Source organism: Cervus canadensis, chromosome 25 (genome assembly GCF_019320065.1).
Source record: "Cervus canadensis isolate Bull #8, Minnesota chromosome 25, ASM1932006v1, whole genome shotgun sequence".
NCBI lineage: Eukaryota > Metazoa > Chordata > Mammalia > Artiodactyla > Cervidae > Cervus > Cervus canadensis.
Genome location: NC_057410.1, coordinates 30,955,516 through 30,969,394, shown reverse-complemented (window position 1 = coordinate 30,969,394; position 13,879 = coordinate 30,955,516). Strand labels below are relative to the sequence as shown.

At 34.5% G+C, this 13,879-nt stretch overlaps 1 protein-coding gene across 4 annotated transcripts in view; it reads right to left on the bottom strand.

Moving 5' to 3' along the window:
• NR2C1 (nuclear receptor subfamily 2 group C member 1) overlaps positions 1-13,879 on the bottom strand; it is a 46,643-nt gene that overhangs the window by 4,203 nt on the left and 28,561 nt on the right. For 3 of the 4 annotated variants that reach the window (XM_043446195.1, XM_043446196.1, XM_043446194.1), the window contains exons 8-13: positions 13,573-13,766; positions 12,225-12,390; positions 8,181-8,302; positions 5,787-5,926; positions 3,444-3,581; positions 1,004-1,109 (exon numbers count right to left, since the gene is read on the bottom strand). In XM_043446195.1, coding sequence (XP_043302130.1) covers positions 1,004-1,109; positions 3,444-3,581; positions 5,787-5,926; positions 8,181-8,302; positions 12,225-12,390; positions 13,573-13,766 — 866 coding nt within the window. The remainder of the gene's footprint in view (positions 1-1,003; positions 1,110-3,443; positions 3,582-5,786; positions 5,927-8,180; positions 8,303-12,224; positions 12,391-13,572; positions 13,767-13,879) is intronic. The other variant, XM_043446197.1, reaches the window with a different exon arrangement.

Below are 13,879 nucleotides of genomic sequence, written 5' to 3'. Positions count from 1 at the left end.
TCATCTATGCTAAGGCCTTATGCTCTTGAGAACACTTGAGCACTTGAGAACAAGTGAAACCAGCAGACCCAGAATTAAGCAATCTTTCTGCATTCATGTACTATACTGCTCAAATTACTCATTTCCTGTTTGTTCCCACTAGCTGAGCTGCATTCACAGAACTGGTAGGAAGTAGGGTAGGAAAACTGGTTAGATGTAAGATAAACTACAGCTGATTTTCATGATGGAACTGGCTTATAAGTCTATTATATAATCTATGTAAAAAGTTATTATATGTAAAATATTCTTTTACTAGTTTGAAGTATGTTAATAGTATTAGTAAACAAATTTATATAGCCCTTACTATGTAACAGGCACTGCTCTACTAAGCTCTTTGAATATATTAACTGATTTAATCCTTACACTGATTATAAAATGTGGGTACTATTACCTCCATTTTACAGTAAAGAAATTGAAATAGAAGTTAAATAACTTCTGTTAACTTCTATAAGGTCATACAGCTAGTAAGTGGCAGAGTTAGGCATTAAACCCAGGTGCTCTTGCTCTGACAGCCAAATGCTTAATCACTCAAAAATTGAGTTCATTTTATTAAAGGACACTGGTAAGAAACACTTTGCTATAAATGCCATAAGCCAAATTTAAAAATTAATTATAAAATAAGCTAATGGTATCTTTTTATTCATCCACTTTTCATCCCCTTTTCTAATTCAATCCATTATTTCATCTAAAGCAAGTTAAGAGCTTGGGTGTGAGAGTCAAACTACCTGGCTCTGCTGTTTATTGTGTGACTTTGAGCAAGTTACTTAACCTTTCTGTGCTGAAGTCTCATATAAAATAGTACATATAAAAAAAAAAGTACATATAAAGTACTTGCAACAGGCATTAACTACTTGAAAGGCCAAAGCTGACTAAATTTAATTACACTTGGAATGGAGAATAAGGAAACAGATACACAAAAATTTTTAAGATGAACTTAATTAAATAGTATTTAACTTCTAGATACCTGTAGGTGTCATCTGGATATGTTTTGGTTATATAATCTTGGAATTCAACATAAGCCTTTTCCTGAAATTTCTCAATCTGTTCCATGTTTTCTAGGCCTGGATGATCTGAAACATTAAAGAATATATTGTTACTTTAGTTTTGCATACTCATTTACTAAGACACCAGGTAGAGATGGAAAAGGTGATAAACAACAGTTCAGCAGGAAACCCTATCATATATGCATGGCTCTTTCATTCCACAAATACTAGTAAAATTTTAGCAACCCACCCACTAAATACCAGGCACTGTACTTAAACCCTTAAAACCGTTTCATCTCATACATGTATTCTAACATCTAATAAAAAAATGAAACCACTGGGCTCAAATAAAACAAAACAGCTTTTTCTATTTCACAAGTGGTAGAAAGGATTTTGATCATTTTGCTTTCAATATAAACAAAAAATGAAATGACTTGGCTTAGTTAAAAGTATTTTTAACCAATGAAATATTTTCAGAATGAAAGTGAAAGTGAAACTAACTCAGTTGTGTCTGACTCTTTGCGACCCCATGGACTGCAAAGTCCATGGAATTCTCCAGGCCATAATACTGCAGTGGGTAGTCTTCCCTTCTCCAGGGGATCTTCCCAACCCAGGGATCGAACCCAGATCTCCCAACATTGCAGGCGGATTCTTTACCAGCTGAGCCACAAGGGAATCCCAACAATATTGGAGTGGGTAGCCTATCCCTTCTCCAGCGGATCTTCCCAACCCAGGAATCCAACTGGGGTCTCCTGCATTGCAGGCTGATTCTTCACCAACTGAGCTATGAGGGAAGCCCCCATTTTCAAAATATATTCTTTAAAATTTTTTTCATTAAAATAGTAGTACATACTTTAACTTAAGTATAATTGACATACAACATTGTATCTGTTTAAGGTACAGAACAAAATGAAGTGACATTCACATGCACTGTGAAATGATCACCACAGCAAGTCTAGTTACCATTCAAAGTTACGAAACTTTTTTCTTACGATGAGAACTTTCAAGGTTTATTTTCTAGGAGCTTTCATGTTTACAATACAATAGTGACTACAGTCACCATGCTATAAATTTTATCATTGTGGCTTATTTATAACTGCAAGTTTGTACCTCATGATTCTCCTTCACCCATTTCACCCACCCCCTCATGCATGCTATATTCTATATTTTCTTAATAAGAAAATCTTCCTTTCACCATTGTTAGGATAAAAAGATACTTATGAAATTATAAACTCTGAACATCATCTCTATCAGAAAAATAATATAGCAACATGAAATAACCTATATAAATATTTCACTGAAGTGGAAATATTAAAAGAATTTCATAAAACTTAAGCCTAAAATATGGAAAGTGGTATCCTGACTAAGGAGAATAAGAAAAGTAGCAAACAGAAATAGAAGGAATATTTAATAAAACAAAAGTACATTATAATTCTGTTGTCAAATCTATGGTCTTTCAATTTTAAGGAAAATTAAAGTGGCAAATTGGTTGTGATAAAAACTGCAATACATGTTATTAATTTATCTAAAACACCAGAAGAACAGTACAAAATAGCTTTAATTATCTTACTCATATCACTGAAGGTAGTAAGAAGCGGGGTTCCTCAGATCATTTTATTATGATACACAGTAACAGATAAACATATACCAAAATGAAGAATACAGAGCCTAAGAAAACAGTCAATTTTTCTTACTCTAAAATTGATTGTTGAGCTTTACTGTCATTTTACTATATGTAAAAACTAGCAACTGGCAGAAAGACAAGAGACCCATTTTTCTATTTATTGGGAACTCATAAGCTGTTTGGAAATTTAACCCATTAACAAAGCAATCTTCATCTCTCTTTTTGCCTTTTAATGATGCAAAGTATACCTAAACATTCAAGTACTGAATAGGACTAAAAGTCTGCATCATTTCACTGATTTCTTCAATTTTCCTTTTCACACCCAGATGTCTTATATCCAAAAATTTCAGATTTGAAGTGTACAATTCAACAGTTTTTTAGTACATTCAGAGTTGTGCAACCCTCACCACAATCTAACTTTAGAACATCTTTGTTGGCCCCAAAAGAAACACCCATTAGTAGTCACTCTTCATTCTCTCCTCTCCTTAGGCCAAGGAAGCCACAAATCTCTCTATAGATTTGCCTATTCTGGACAATGCAGATACATGGAAACATTTAATATGTGGTATTTTGTGATTGGTTTGTCACTTGCAAACTGTTTTCAAGGTTTATCCATGGTGGCATGTATCAGAATTCCATTTATATATACATTACATTTTGTTTATTCATTTGTTTGATGGACACTTCAATTGTTTCCACTTCACACCAATGTACACTCCCAATGGCAAATGTATGAGGGTTGTAATTTCTCCACATCCTCAAACGCTATTTTTAATAGGAAGTAAATGTTTATATACCTGGACTGAAGAGTACAATTGCCTTCAGGTAGGCATATTCATATCCATCAATGCAGAGTTTTACCATGCTGTTACAAAACTCCTGTAGTTTGAAGATGTGTTCCATCAATAATTTTCTTCTTTCTGTTGATATTTTATCTTTAATTAAAAACAAAGAAACAAAATCTTCAGCAAAAATGCATGACTATTTTTATGCGATATATTTCCTTCTCACTAATTTCTAGCTTTGAATATAATCAATTTATCAAATGTTAAAAATTCAATATACCTGCAAGTTTAATGTTTTATTTATTTATATATTCAGCTGTGCTGGGTCTTAGTTGCAGAATGTGGGATGTAGTTCCTTAACCAGCAATGGAACCCAGGCCCCCTGCACTGAGAGCACAGAGTCTTAGCCACTGAACCACCAGGGAAGTCCCTCTCTGCAACTTCAAATGAAACTAATTAATGATCTTCAGACACTGTTCATTCAAGAAAAAAAAAAGAACAGGTTGTTAATATTTTTATATTAGGCTTTTTAGCCCTAAAGGTAATGTCTTCTTCTAAGATACACCTTTGAGAAGATAAGCCGTAAAGACTAAAAATTTGGCTAACCAACCAAAGTACAAAAGATTCAAATTTTGGTAATAGGATTTAAGTTTATATCAATAAAATAAGCAAAATGAAAAATAAGTAAAATCATCTAGATTATTAAGTTACCAACACTACTATAACAAAAGCAAATATTTAGCCAAAAAAACAAAAACAAAAACAAAAACAAAAACCCTGTCAAGACCAAAGAAAAGGTGAGTAAAACAGTATGTTCTAACTTAAAAATTATTGTGTTTATGTAGTACTGACTTCTGGTATATCTACTATTGATGAGATCTTAAGGCTATCCTAAAAAAAAAAAAAAAAAAAAAAAAAAGGCTATCCTTTGCACTAAATAGGAGGGGAAGCAGATAGTTCAAGAAAAATGTACAACAACAGGAAGTGGCATATGCAAAGGAAATAAATGTAATTCTCTATCTATAACTTTTTCTTGAACTCAAAAAAAATAGTTCTTCCCATCTGATGATGGGGCACCTTCTTCTTGGACAGTCACAAGCCATTCTGAAACTAAACATTTATAAATCAGTGCTTGCCCACCTGTCTCCTCAAACGACTGGGAATTGTAACCAGGAAAAGGAAAAAAATAATTAGGATTGTTCTGTGACTCTTTAGTAGTGTCTAAGTGAAAGGATACATACTGATGAATTGATTTAAAAAAAAAAAAGTTTAGCCTACCTTAGGATTCAAAAAGCTACAATTAAGAAAAGCAGTTTATGCCATATGACCCAGCAATCCCACTTCTGGGCATACACACGGAGGAAACCAGATCTGAAAGAGACACGTGCACCCCAATGTTCATCACAGCACTGTTTATAATAGCCAGGACATGGAAGCAACCTAGATGCCCATGAGCAGATGAATGGATAAGGAAGCTGTGGTACATATACACCATGGAATATTACTCAGCCGTTAAAAAGAATTCATTTGAATCAGTTCTAATGAGATGGATGAAACTGGAGCCCATTATACAGAGTGAAATAAGCTAGAAAGATAAAGACCAATACAGAATACTAATGCATATATATGGAATTTAGAAAAATGGTTAACGATAACCCTATATGCAAAACAGAAAAAGAGACACAGATGTACAGAACAGACTTTTGGACTCTGTGGGAGAAGGTGAGGGTGGGATGTTTCGAGAGAACAGCATCGAAACATGTATATTATCTAGGGTGAAACAGATCACCAGCCCAGGCTGGATGCATGAGACAAGTGCTCGGGCCTGGTGCACTGGGGAAGACCCAGAGGGATCGGTGGGAGAGGGAGGTGGGAGGGGGGATTGGGATGGGGAATACATGTAAATCCATGGCTGATTCATGTCAATGTATGACAAAAACCACTACAATATTGTAAAGTAATTAGCTTCCAACTAATAAAAATAAATAGAAAAAAAAATAAGAGCAAAAAAAAAAAAAAAAGAAAAGCAGTTTAAAAACAGTTGGTAACTATACGTTTATAAATAGTTGGATTACCTCTATATAAGCGTACCCTGGATTCTTTGGTATGTATGTTGAAGTGTAAAAATTCACGAGGCCTGATCAGAAACAGCACTTAAATACATCTGTTTCAGTTTTGTTGGACTCTCATTTAAAACTATTTTGGGTGATTAATGAATGAATTTATCAAAATGTAAAAATTATGTAAGGTAAAAAGGATATTGGTATTTATCTTTTCATACTTAACTTTAAACATAATACTATAAAACTGATGTCTCCTCATATCCTAGAAAAGGAAAAATAAGGTGCTTTTTACCTTGTTGAAGGCTACTGTGAAGACAGTTGACAAACGTTGCTAATATAGTTGCCACATTCATCACTTGCCAGCACTGGGCAAGACCAAGAGTAAAAAGTTCATTCCAATAAGCTTTCACCAATGATATGCTGTTTTCTTGCCTATAAAAACAAAAACAAATATCAAATATATTTTATGAAACCTTATAACTGACTCATATATTTGAAAACACAATGTTCATTCAGTTCAGTTCAGTCGCTCAGTCGTGTCTGACTCTTTGCGACCCCGTGAACCGCAGCACACCAGGCCTCCCTGTCCATCACCAACCCCCACAGCCTACCCAAACTCATGTCCATTGAGTCGGTGATGCCATCCAACCATCTCATCCTCTGTCGTCCCCTTCTCCTCCTGCCCTCAATCTTTCCCAGCATCAGGGTCTTTTCCAGTGAGTCAGCTCTTCGCATCAGGTGGCCAAAGGATTGGAGTTTCAGCTTCAGCATCAGTCCTTCCAATGAACACTCAGGACTGATCTCCTTTAGGATGGACTGGTTGGATCTCCTTGCAGTCCAAGGGACTCTCAAGAGTCTGCTCCAACACCACAGTTCAAAAGCATCAATTCTTCAGCACTCAGCTTTCTTTATAGTCCAACTCTCACATCCATACTTGACTACTGGAAAAACCATAGCCTTGACTAGATGGACCTTTGTTGGCAAAGTAATGTCTCTGCTTTTTAATATGCTGTCTAGGTTGGTCATAACTTTCCTTCCAAGGAGTAAGCGTCTTTTAATTTCATGGCTGCAATCACTATCTGCGATGATTTGGGAGCCCCCAAAAATAAAGTCAGCCACTGTTTCCCCACCTATTTGCCATGGAGTGATGGGACCAGATGCCATGATCTTAGTTTTCTGAAAGTTGAGCTTTAAGCCAACTTTTTCACTCTCCTCTTTCACTTTCATCAAGAGGCTCTTTAGTTAACTTCTTCACTTTCTGCCATAAGGGTGGTGTCATCTGCATATCTGAGGCTATTGATATTTCTCCCGACAATCTTGATTCCAGCTTGTGCTTCCTCCAGCCCAGCGTTTCTCATGATGTACTCTGCATATAAGTTAAATAAGCAGAGTGACAATATACAGCTTTGATGTACTCCTTTTCCTATTTGGAACCAGTCTGTTGTTCCATGTCCAGTTCTAACTGTTGCTTCCTGACCTGCATACAGGTTTCTCAAGAGGCAGGTCAGGTGGTCTGGTATTCTCATCTCTTTCAGAATTTTCCATGGTTTATTGTGATCCACACAGTCAAAGGCTTTGGCATAGTCAATAAAGCAGAAATAGATGTTTTCCTGGAACTCTCTTGCTTTTTCCATGATCCAGCGGATGTTGACAATTTGATCTCTGGTTCCTCTGCCTTTTCTAAAACCAGCTTGAACATCTGGAAGTTCACGGTTCACGTATTGCTGAAGCCTGGCTTGGAGAATTTTAAGCATTACTTTACTAGTGTGTGAGATGAGTGCAATTCTGCAGTAGTTTGAGCATTCTTTGGCATTTCCTTTCTTAGGGATTGGAATGAAAACTCTGAGTGTAAAGTTTTATACAGTAAAGTCAAGGTAATCAACCAGTGAACAAATCACACAAAAAAGAACAGAGTAAACAGATTTAAAAAATCAGTTTTTGATGGCCTGTGTTATACCTCTTAGTTAGAAAATAACATTGGCATTGTTGTACAATAAGGTCCTACAACTTGACCAATACTTTTCTAACTATGGGCTTAACTTTCTCCATGGTCTCTTTGCTTCTTCAAACCAGTTACATTAAAACAATATGAAGAAATCTGGTAAACTTTAAACAAAGCTTGGATTTCTCATAATAGACCATTTTTCATTGGTCTCAACAGAATCTCAACAGAACACAGATATGCTCTTCAGTGATACAACCAAATTTCTAACTCATCATAGTGGTACTATGGGCTAATTTATATTTTCTTACCTTTTTAGGGGGCAACCAACCACATGATTGAAAAACAATCACTTCTATTTTCAAACATATTCAGTGTATGCAAGTTTCAGATCCTTATTAACAAGCCTGAGATAACACTGAAACAGTGGCGGTAGGGAGAAACAATATCCCAAGTCATTTAGAGCCTCCCTCATTTAGGCCAAAGACAGCCTATTACAAATGCTGGCTCCAGTGCACTTACTTCATTCAAACTGTTAACTTCATCAAATTATGAAATATGGATAATCTTCCACATAATATACAGTAAATACCACCCAATATGATTCTTCATATAAAATTTCAAGTTATAATGCTGTATCAGTTTGCCCCCTTTAATCAAATCCTCCCAAAATAAAAGCTCTTGTCTCATGTACATCTGTGCTACAAAATCACACTTAATATTCAAGAACTTCAAGATACTTACCCTAGAGCCTGGAAGGAAGGAATTGAAAGTGCCCAGTGCATCGATAAGAACAGCAGCCTGGAGGCAGACTCCCCAATGTAGTGCACATTCAGGTACTCAGGCATAGGAGACGGCATGGTGAGCTGGTGTGAACAGGGGTGAGGTCAATTATCTCACATGGGACACTTCTAAATGAGCGCTTCTTTGAAAAACTTAACTGTCAACATGTCAAGTAACTATCTAACATATTAGCCAAAAAGGCAAATCTTGACATAATCCAAGTCACTGGATTTTACAGCTAAAAACAGGATTTAGAATAAATGAAAAGCCCAGAGTTTCTAACAAAGCAATATTCAGATAAAGCAGAATTCCACTTAATAAATACCAACCACAAGATTATCTTTGTGTGTTTTTAAAAGTTACTTTCTGTCTTCATATCAACTTTAAGTCTTTCCTTTTCTCTCTTCATTAACAGTATGTAAACAACAAATTTAATTCAAGAAGCAATCCTTTATGTTAAATGTCCCTTTCATTTGGGCAATGGGGATAGCAAATTCAAATGCTTATAGGAGAGTAATGAGTGAAGTGAGTCTGCTGATGCCATTTGTAGAGTGCATATTCCCAGGTAACGGGCATGGCTGAATTCAACACATTGAAAACGTTTGGAATTAGGGCTCAGAACTACTTGCTTTTTCAATTTTTCAAAAAGCAGCTTCTACATAAAATCTCACCATCTAATCTACAGGAAAAATAAAGTGTGTCTGTGGCCATAACAGTCACAGGCTGACCTTAGGTAATGTGTGACCACTGTTGAAAATAAAGATCCTACATCAGAATAGTTATCAAAGCATTTTTGAAAATCTTATTAAAGAGATTTTTTATTGCTATAAATTAAATGTAATTTCATCCATAAGAAACTTCTATTTTAAAATTATTAAAATGATCAGTAACACCAAGCATAGGTGACGATACAGGGAAACAAATACATACAGCTGAAGTGAGGTGACAGTCGCTCAGCCACGTCCGACTCTGTGCGACCCCATGAACTACACAGTCCATGGCATTCGCCAGGCCAGAACTCTGGAGTGGGTAGCGTTTCCCTCTCCAGGAGATCTTCCCAACCCAGGGATCGAATCCAGGTCTCCCACATTGCAGGTGGATTCTTGACCAGCTGAACCACCAGGGAACTGAGTACTGGTCAAATGAAGGGCAAATTGGCTGTATCTATCAACATTTCAAAACTGAGTTTATCCTGTGACCTAACAATGCCATTTCTAAATCTCTATTTCAAAAGGATACTTGCATATATGCACAAAAAAGCATATACAAGGATGTCCATTTCAGTACCGCTCTTAACAGAGAAATTAAATGCTGGCTATAACCCAAATTTCTATCACTAAGAAAAGAATAATCCATGCCTACTTAGTAGGCATTAAAATTAGTAAGATATATGTGTAGCTGAGTCCCTTTGCTATTCACCTGAAACTATCCCAACATTGTTAATCATCTATGAAAGTGAGTTAGTTGCTCAGTCATATGTGACTCTGTACCCCAATACAAAATAAAAAGTTCAAAAGAAAAAAAATAATAAAAATAAAATTAGTAAGATAAACTGAGATAGCATAGAAAAAACATTTCAGACATCTAAGCAGAAAAAATAGCAAAATAATATTGATGAACCAATATATGTTAAAAAGAGTGTATGTATATAGATACACACTTTATGTGTATTGTATATATGATAGGAGGAGATACACCACACAGTTAATAGTAGCTACCTCTGCTGGGGGACAGGTGAAAATGCCCATGTGCATTTTTCTGGGGAGTTGAATATATAACTTTTAACAGATTCTCAAAGGTACCTATGATGCCAAACAGATCAAAGCTTTTCATCAAAACGATACCAAAGTTCTCTGGAAATGTTAGCTAAAAATGCAAAAAATATTAATTTCCTTTGTTCAATGTTAGCCATAAGTGGTTTGTCTATTTACAAAATGGTGTCAAGTAATAAAGCAGGACAATCAACAGCTGAAATTCCACATGTGAAAAGATAATTTTTAAATGTTTGAGAAACGTTTACTGCAGCAATAAATTAAAATACCATTCTTTAAGAGAATTATAATAAGTAGATATTAAGCATCATAAATTTAATTGTTAGGATGCAACTGTTTCCACACATAAGTATATAAAAAACAAATTGAAAACTATCACACATTTTCGTACTGGCTATGGTGAGTAGGAAAAAAAAAAAAACCCTGAAAAGTCAAGGAAATCACCAAAGATTACTAGTTTTAAGGGGGTAGGATTAGGATGCAAAAACAAGATTACCCTTTGCTAAGTAGTTTTAAATCATTCTAAAACAAATGAAATACTTCACAATATGTAAAAACTGGATATTAGGGCTAAAAAATACAGTTGCGCCGTAAGTTACACAATAGTGGTGGCAATGCTGAAAACTCTGTTGCTCTAATCATAAAACTGAAATCACCTGCAATATACACTAGAACTAGAATAACACTAGTTATTCAAAAGACTACCACATTGTATTATTTTATAGAGAAAAAATGGCTTAGAATTTATCTGTTTTACATACGTAATTTTCTTAAAGCAAGATAAACCTCCAGCATTGTATCAAGGCCAATTCTAGAAAGAAAAATGTTTTAATTTCCCCAATTCATCTGTCCAAAACAAATTTTTGAAGGATGACACTGATTATTCTCACTTCCTGTTCCTATAGCCCCATAAAATTTTTTCTTGTAAAGTACAAATGAAGCATTTCTGATTTTTTTCATGTAAATTAACTCTGGTAAAATATTCCATAAAGACAAGTTTCCCTGATACGTTTGTCGACTATATCAAATTACAGCCACAATTATTTAAAAGTGACTTTTCTCTGAGTCATTTCTACCAAGCCAAATTTTGTAGGAATAAATTTTATCATATGCAGCTTTGATCAGTGTTAAATTTTTTTTGGCTGCACCGCACAGCATGTGGGATCTTAGTTCCCCAAGGGACAGAACCCATGTGACCGACCTGTAGTGGAAGCGCAGAGTCTTAACACTGGACCACCAGGGAAGTCCCTCGCCAGGGTTAGATTTATTTTGTGTTCATTATTTCTGCCAGTAGCACATGTATCTATTTGATAACTGTATATATTTTCATAAGAAACCCATGGAAATTTATAATCTCCAGTAAAGTTATGAGCAACTACCCTCAGGTAGTCCAGGACTGTTATGCTATGCACTGCTAACTAAGAGTTCTTAAGCACTTTCAATCACTTGCATATGATTTGCTAATAGTCCTCAGGGAGGGCAGAGCAAAGATAAACAGAGGGATCAAAACAGCAGAGTCTTAATGAAGGGTCTCAAGGGTCAGCCTTTCTATAGCTGTAGTCCGAATATTATCTGAATGACAAATCAAATGCCAGATGTTATTTTCTAATATTCTACATGTATTGTTTCTAGTATTCTACACGTATTGTTTCCATCATAAATATATTTAAGGAAGCAAAAAAGAAATTACAGATGTACCTTCTTCAAATGGTTAAAGTATAAAAAGTTAAAAACCAAAAATTAAAATAATTTAAACCTTCTTAAAATGAGGCTGAGAGCTAGCTGAGGCATTATATAATTAATTGTGTTCTTTGTAGTTAACTTGGTAAAAGCGGAAAATCTGTGTCTTAGATACTGATTTACACTAAAGCAAGGAGTAGCTAGGCATTGAATAAAACCAGTGGATTCCACACATGATGAACACCAATACTTAAAAACACCACCATCAACAAACTATGTCTAACAGAGTCTAAATGAAAAAAAATCATGTCCAAATGTCTTAAAAGCTAACTTTTATAAACTTAAACACATTAATTGATATTGTGAGTACTATATAAACAGGATGTTTTATTGAGCTGTTATTTTATATGTTTTAGCTGCTGTTTCAAATCCTAGTTGGGGTATCTCTGAGTTTAAAAGCACAACGAATATATTTTGATTGCTGAAAGGACAATTAAAATCAAAATGGTCACACAACATAAAAATTATGAAATATATATACATATAGAAATACCCTGAAAGCTACATGTGAATCGCTGAGAAGTGGCCCCTCTTTTTCGATGTAATTTATGCTCGAGTCTCCAGCAATTAGGTGTACGTTTCCTTCCATGCCCTCTCCTGAGCTCTGACAGGCTGTGCTTTCTCCAGGATTCAAAGCTTTTGCAAGAGTGTCAAATGCCCTATAAGGAGACATCAGAAGCTGTGAGCTTGGCCAATCTCCACAATAAAATGAGAACTCTATATAAAATTTGGAAATTAAGACTTAGGCCTTAAAAACTGTTTAGAAAATAGAATTTTGGTATATCACTGAGCATTCTATTTCAGTGATTCTTTGACTCACTCTCCAAAAGTAACAAATTAAACTTCAAATGTATAGTAAGAAAAACTTTATTATTAATATATTTTACCAGAGAATTAGTCTTTTTAAAAAACTTACATGATTTAAGGGGAGAAAAAGTCTTATGCTTCCTTTTACAAGTTAAATATTTGATACATCAAGGTATCAGGCCATTTATTTTACATACAGAAGTTATTTAGAAGAACAAGGGCAAGAACTTAAGTCGACTTTATTCTACACAACACAAAGTTAGGTTTTTAATTTTATTTAAAGATGCAGAGAATACTCTAAACTTATGGTAACACAGCTACATCTGAACTGTAAGAATCTGAGATTAGGATGGCAAATAATTAATATCAGTAAATAACTAGTCAAAATAGCTTCCTGTATTTTTCAATAAGAGGCCTTCTTAAGTTCTTTAAAATCTCATGTTCAACAAAGTACTTAGTGAGATTCTTAAATGCAGTTTCTTCAATATTTTAGAAGAGGAACAGTGTGTGAAAAAAGCCTGAAAAAAGATGGTTTCTACATCCTAAGTATTAATATCAAAAGAATGAAAAGTAGAATTCTGATACAAGTTTCCTATAGTGTAAACTTAAAACTATAATAGATTCAACCCAATTTTGAAAACCTATTTTCATCACCAGAAATTGGTGGGGGAAATGAGAAATGACTGCCTAGTAAGATATATGTTAAACTTTAAATACACAGAATATAAAATCTGACAACTAAAACATCTGAAAAATCAGACCCAAATTATCATCTTTATTGAAAAAAAACCAAACTCCTGAATTTTATGACTACATTTCTAATCTTATCATATTTACTTACTGCTCATTATTTACAATGTAACCTGTGGACATCATTTTATACTCAACAGAATTTTTCAATGAAAATTTACTTATTACTTAAATTTTCTAAGTTTAATAGAAATAATTGTTTTTTGAAACTTCTGTAAATAGTATTTTTTAAGAGATACTAAAGGACAATTGGCAAAGGGACACATGCTCAAAACAGATCTTACCTTGAAACATCACCGTTAGTCTGCATTTCTTGATGAAATTCACACAAAGAGGTATAAGAAGTATCACCATTGCTTAAGCTTTCAATCATAGACACTTCATTACTATTTGGAGCTGGATCTTTAGTTTTCCCAAGGTTTGCTAATGATGTAACCACACTGGCCAATGTACTTAAATCTCCCTGACATGATTCAGCCTTTAAAAAAAAAAATTAAAATTCTGCAAATTGGTATCAGTTAATGTTTCAATCTTAAATATCTAATTCTAGAATGTGAAATGTCAGAAGAAAAGTACATAAAGATAAATGAA